The 7000-nt window shown below is 44.8% G+C and overlaps 1 protein-coding gene across 1 annotated transcript; it reads left to right on the top strand.

The window, feature by feature from the left end:
* Positions 1-1535: 1535 nt before the first annotated feature.
* Positions 1536-3272, top strand: LOC144591893 (Fanconi anemia group B protein-like; the record flags this gene model as incomplete). Its single annotated transcript, XM_078395899.1, has 2 exons — positions 1536-1578; positions 1815-3272. A coding segment is annotated over exon 2 (933 nt), but the record flags the coding sequence as incomplete, so codon positions are not given.
* Positions 3273-7000: the final 3728 nt, after the last annotated feature.

The raw sequence follows: 7000 nt of genomic DNA, 5'->3' as shown, positions 1-7000 counted from the left end.
ACCGAGTTGGCGGGCGGGCGGGCCACGGAGCGCTTCTTACCGGCAGCCGCTCGGCAGCCATCACAGGACTCGCCGTCGCCGCCGCCGCCGTCACGTGACCAGCCGGCCTGCCCTCTCACCCCGCGGCCGCGCGGCGCCGGCGCTTCCAGAAACTTCGGCCGATCCGCCAACCGGCGACAGAAAAGTGCGTTTGGCACCGTTTCCTTCAATTGACGGACTCCGCCCCTCACTCCAACCGGGTACAGGGACAGTCAGAGGCGGGTATAGGGACAGAGGCAATGGAGCCGGGTATAGGGACAGAGGCAATGGAGCCGGGTACAAGGACAGTCACAGGCAATGGAGGCGGGTACAGGGACAGTCAGAGGGAATGGAGGCGGGTACAGGGACAGTCAGAGGGAATGGAGGCGGGTACAGGGACAGTCAGAGGCAATGGAGCCGGGTACAGGGACAGAGGCAATGGAGCCGGGTACAGGGACAGAGGCAATGGAGCCGGGTATAGGGGCAGAGGCAATGGAGCCGGGTACAGGGACAGAGGCAATGGAGCCGGGTACAGGGACAGAGGCAATGGAGGCGGGTATAGGGGCAGAGGCAATGGAGGCGGGTATAAGGACAGAGGCAATGGAGGCGGGTACAAGGACAGAGGCAAGTAGTGGAGGGGGCCGGGTACAGGGACAGGCGGTGGTGAAGGATGCCAGGTACGGGGTCAGTGATGGAGGACCCCAGGTACAGGGGGGTCTTGTCTATAAACGTGCAGTCCCTCATACATGCAGTTGCAGATTTAAAATTTAGTGTTTGCAAGCAACAGTTTAAAATATTTACTATCAGCAGCAGATTTTATAGGCGGTGGCAAAGGATTCCAAACAGGGGGATGGTTCTGGGGTACAGCGAGTAGTGGAAACAGTCTTTGTTAGTCTTGATGGTTATATAATTCAAGGATTGGTTTAGTCGAGTTCCTGGTCTGTTCCTCCATCACTGACCCTGTATCTGGAGTCCTCCACCACTGACCCTGTCCTGACGACCTCTCTCTGCCCCAGACCTTGGACCTAATGTCCTCCATCAATGACCTTGTACTTAATGACCCCATCACCGCCTGACCGTGTACCTGGTGTCCTCCATCACCCCTACCCTGTACCAGGCGTCCTCCATCACTGGCCCTGTACCTTGCATCTTCCATCACTGCCTCACCCTGTGCATGGCGCCCACTCTCACCCCCTAGACCTTGTATCTAATATCCTCCATCACCCCTTCCCTTGTCGTTTGGTTAGAAAGTTTTCGATCCATTTCTTGATAGGACCTCTGATGCCAAGATGGTCAAGTTTTGCTAACAGGCGTTGGTGGGGCACCACATCAAAAGCTTTACTAAAATCCATAATGCAAAGGTCAACTTGACCCTTTACATCCCAAACTTGGGCTAGGTCATTAACCAGTCCAGCTAGCTGCGTTTCACAAGATCGTCCTCTCCTAAATCCATGCTGTCTGTTACAGAGAAGTGAGAATCTCTCCAGATACCCCATAATGTTGCGGCAGGTGTGAGGGGTGGCTGCCAGATTCGGGAACAGGACACGTGGGGTGCACCAGGTACAGAAAAAGGAACAAATGAAAGGCACCAAGCACAGGGGACATGGAGTGGGTTTGTTGTCAGAGGTAGCTGCCCACACATATGGGGCTTCACATAGTTAGAAATCTTTTTTTTTGCAGTGGATGTGTATAAAGTCTCACTTTCACAATTTGCAGATAAAGCTAAAAAATAGCCACCCTGCTTATTGAAAATGATATCTCATCATGTTGCTGAAATGATTGTTCTTGTGCTTCAGAAACAGTGTGCTACATCTGCCGAGCAAGATCCTAAGATGGTGAATGGTTACGTCTGCTGACTTGAGGCCTGAAATATCCAGGATGGAATGCCATAATGCCCAGTGAAGGGCAGTTCCAACATAATAAATGTGTTGTGCAGGAAGGAACTGCAGATGCTGGTTTAAACCGAAGATAGGCACAAGAAGCTGGAGTAACTTAGTGGGTCAGACAGTATCTCTGGAGAAAAAGAACAAGTGATGTTTCAGACTGGGTGGAATAAATGTGTTGTTTCCTATCAATTGAGCAATCCACCACATAGCTGGAGATGGTGCATGTAGTTTCAACTAAAGAAATATTATTGAGAACAATGTGACATCAAAGCTGAACTTGCTATATAGGACACGTTTAAAATATTTCAGAGTGAACTTGAAATTGAATTGTGCTGGAACAACATCATTTAAGAACTTGATTTCATCATTCCAGTTAAAAATTTTCATCTCAAATCAAGATCTTGTTAAGTATAATTAAAAAGTCAGCTCTTTGAAATGGAGCTGGAATCCATTCAAAAGAATATGAATGTAACAACATTAAATGGAGAGGTGATTACTTTTATAGTGTCCAAGGAAAAGCACCACAGTGGGAAAAATGTTACCAAGCTGCAGTTCCAAAGGATGACGTTTGATTCGGAATCGGGGAACTTCATGAAGAAATTTGCAGGGACATACATCACTAATCGAAAAAGTTCGTATTCACAAATTATTGCCTGCAGCTGTGCGATTGATTCAAGAACAGGACTAAATTTCCCTTGTATCTTGCTGAAGATGCACAAAAAACATTCTAAATTTGGATATATTTTACTTACACTGCATAATTCAAATGAAATTGAGCATCATTTGGACTTTGAACTGGATTACGAAATAAAAGAGAAGTTGACTCTCTTGACTGGGCCCAGTATTTACTGGAGTTGTGGCAATCAAATTTTACACATATCTCTTCAAACAAATGGTACTTTGAACATTCCCATTTCATGTACTGCAGTTATATGGATTGGAGAGATTTCTGATGGAGATGTTGTTATACTGGGAGCAAGGAAAGCAGCTGGACCTGTAAAGAATTATGATACTGCAGTTACTAAAGCTGATAAACAGATCTGGGGTAGTGAATTTGTCACATATTCCATAAAAAAGAAAAACATGTACAGTCATCATTTTATTCCAAATGCTTACAGCACAGTAGTTACACATGTACTAATTTGCACTCTTGATGATACAGACAGTCGGTTAAAGACAACAGTTATAGCAATCACAAGCAAACATCAACTGGTTATGTTTGAAAATTGTCACCCCATGAATGTCTGCCAGCTTCCTTTTGAAGGTGCCTGTGAAATAAAAATGGTCGCAACTGGTAGAGAGAATCGTCTCTTCCTTGTAACTTCAGGAGCTGGAAGTGTTTGTGCTGTCTCAAAGGAAAATTGGCAGGTACAGTTACAATGACCATCTTTGTTTATCATTTCCAACAAGTCTGACAGTGACAGCACAGTAAAAGCTTTTGTTATTGAAAATGTTTATTTTCAAAAAACTTTAGAAATATAAATTGCTCCAATAGGTATGAAAATGAAGTATCATTGGTCTCTGCTGAATTAAGCTGCCTGAAGCAACATTCGTGTTTTTACCTCTACCATGGTAAATAGCTGTAGGGGGTTCAGGGAAACATTAATAAACAAAAAATGATAATCTGCACCTTGATTATAGGACAAATAGAAGTGATTTCAAGCAGTTTCCTAAAGGGAAAGTTAGCTACAAGTTCTAGGGAGGGAATTCCAATGCTTGGCTCATTGACAGCTTTAATTTTGAGATTTCCTAACTTATTTTTAATGAGCTTGTCTAGAAGACCACTATTAAAGGAACGGAAGTTCATTGTATGTGGAAAATAAAGGGCAAAGGCATGGATGGATTTGAAAACAAGGATGAGATCTTAAATTAAATATGTTGCATAATTGAGCATCAAAGTAGATCAGTAACAAAGTTTTAATGGAGACATCAAACCTAATGAGGGTTTTGGATGTTCATAGGAATAGTGAAGGGTGGAGTTAATTTTCACAAATTAGGGTTTCTGGCAGAGTCTGACAATTTTACCAAAGTAGTAATAGGTAGTCTTGGTTATGGTAGAGCAATAAGATCTGAATTCAGGGTGGCACAGTGGTGCGGCAGTAAACCTACTGATTTTACAGCTCCAGAGTCCCAGTTTGATCTTGACTATGGGTGCATATGCGCGTTCTCCCTGTGACCACGTGGGTTTTCTCTGGGTGTTCCAGTTTCCTCCCACATTCCATAGACGTGAAGGCTTGTAGGTTAAATTGCTTCTGCAAATTGTCCCTAGTGTGTAGGATAGAACTAGTATACAGGTGATTGTTGGTCGGCGTGGACTCTGAGGGCCAAAGGGCCTGTTTCCATGCTGTCGCTCCAAATTCGTAAACTCATTTTCAAAGTTATAGATTGATTGAGAATGAGGCATTGTAGTTCATCAGTGGTACAAACAGAAGATGTTGCTGACTTGAATAAATGCTGCTTCATTATCATGGTAAAAGTAGAAATCTGATAACATTAAAATAATGTGCTTTTTTTTACACTGTACCATCTCATATTTAACTGCTTTAGTACATCAGCAATTTAAAAGTTATCAATGGAAATAAATAATTCCTGTGTATAGGATTTCTTCTGCATATAAACATTTTTCCTGATTTTAATTGAATTGAACCTATTTGTGGAAACATATGTACAAGAAAAACAAAAGAGAAAACAAACTACCTGAAATATCCAACCAGTTAGTGGGAAGTGCATAGCCAGGAGCCACCAGTTGGAAAAATAAAAATATTTGTATGTTGATGTAAACATAGAACATACAACATAGAACAGTGCAGCACAGGAACAGGCCCTGTGGCCAACAATATCTGTGCCAAACATGATGCCAAGACCAACTCTTATCTGCCTGCATATAATCCATATCTGTCCATTCCCTGTATATTCATGTCATCAGGCATCTGAATCTTCCGTGTTTCTGCGGATTTCCACATTTTAAAATCCGTTTTCCATGCTTTTTGCATGGTTTCCGCGTTTTTCACTTTGCCAAATAAACGGAGAAATTGGATCGAAAATAATCCAATTTGCCCACACCAGCCAACATGTCGCAGCTATACTGGTCCCACCTGCCTGCATTTGTTCCATATCCCTCCAAACCTGTCCAATCCATATACTCCTCCAACCTCATCTATTGCATCCGCTGCTCTAGATGTCAACTCATCTATATCGGCGAAACCAAGCGCAGGCTCGGCGATCGCTTCGCTGAACACCTGCGCTCGGTCCGCATTAACGCCACTGATCTCCCGGTGGCCCAGCACTTCAACTCCCCCTCCCATTCCCAGTCTGACCTCTCTGTCATGGGCCTCCTCCAGTGCCATAGTGAGGCCCGCCGGAAATTGGAGGAGCAGCACCTCATATTTCGCCTGGGCAGTTTGCGGCCCGGTGGTATGAACGTCGACTTCTCCAACTTCAGATAGCTCCTCTGTCCCTCCCTTCCCCTCCTCCTTCCCAGATCTCCCTCTATCTTCCTGTCTCCACCTATATCCTTCCTTTGTCCCACCCCCGACATCAGTCTGAAGAAGGGTCTCGACCCGAAACGTCACCCATTCCTTCTCTCCCGAGATGCTGCCTGACCTGCTGAGTTACTCCAGCATTTTGTGAATAAATCGATTTGTACCAGCATCTGCAGTTATTTTCTTACAATCCATATACTTGTCTGACTGTTTCTTAAATGTTGGGATAGTCCCTGCCTCAACTTCCTCCTCAGGCAGCTTGCTCCTTCACTTACCACCCTTTGTGTGAAAAAGGTACCCCCCAGATTCCTATTAAATCTTTTCCCTTTCACCTTAAACCTATGTCCTCTGGCCTCGATTCACCTACTCCGGGCAAAAGAGACTGCATCTACCCGATCTATTCCTCTCATGATTTTATACGCCTCTATAAGATCACCCCTCATCCTCCTGCACTCCAAGGAATAGAGTCCCAGCCTACTCAACCTCTCCCTATAGCTCACACCCTCTAGTCCTGGCAACATCCTCGTAAATCTTCTCTGTACCCTTTCCAGCTTGACAACATCCTTCCTATCGCACGATGCCCAGAACTGAACACAATATTCTAAATGCGACCTCTCCAACGTCTTATACAACTGCAACATGACCTCCCAACTTCTATACTCAATACTCTGACTGATGAAGGCCAATGTGCCAAAAGCCTTTTTGTCCACCAGATCTACCTGCAACACCACCTTCAAGGAACCATGCACCTGCACTCATGTATCCCTCTGCTTAACAACACTCCCCAGAACCTACCGTTCACTGTGTAGGTCCTGCCCATGTTAGACTTCCCAAAATGCAACACCTCACATTTCTCTGTATTAAATTCCATCAACCATTCCTCAGCCCACCTGGCCAATCAATCAAGATCCTGCTGCAATTTTTCACTACCACCTTCACTATCTGCAAAAGACCCACATTTGTATCATATGCAAACTTGCTAATCTTATCTTGGGTAGACACAAAATGCTGGAGTAACTCAGCGGGACAGGCAGCATCTCTGGAGAGTTTCAGGTCGAGACCCTTCTTCAGACCCGAAACGTCACCCTTTCCTTCTCTCAAGAGATGCTGCCTGTCCCCCGCTGAATTACTCCAGCATTTTGTGTCTACCTTTGATTTAAGCCAGCATCTGCCGTTCTTTCCCACACATATAATCTTGCCTTGTATGTTCGCACCCAAATCATTGATAAGCATAACAAACAGCAATGGGCCCAGCACCGAACCCTGAGGCGCACCACTAGTCACAGGCCACCAGTCTGAGAAGCAACCTTCTACTGTCACCCACTGCTTCCTTCCATAAAGCCAATTTTCTATCCATTGAGCTATCTCTCCTTGGATCCCATGCAATCTAACCTTCCAGAGCAGCCTACCATGCAGAACCTTGTGGAATGCTTTGCTGAAGTCCATATATATAAACAACATCTACAGCCCTGCCCTCATCGACCTTTATCGTCAAGTCTTCAAAAAAGTCAATCAGATTTGTGAGACACGACCTCCCACATACAAAACCATGCTGACTATCCCTATTCGGTCCTTGTCCGTCTAAATTCCTGTATATCCTATCCCTCAGAATAC

Source organism: Rhinoraja longicauda, unplaced genomic scaffold (assembly GCF_053455715.1).
Source record: "Rhinoraja longicauda isolate Sanriku21f unplaced genomic scaffold, sRhiLon1.1 Scf002819, whole genome shotgun sequence".
NCBI lineage: Eukaryota > Metazoa > Chordata > Chondrichthyes > Rajiformes > Arhynchobatidae > Rhinoraja > Rhinoraja longicauda.
The sequence above is the reverse complement of the archived record's forward strand: the minus strand, read 5'-3'. Positions and strand labels throughout refer to the sequence as shown.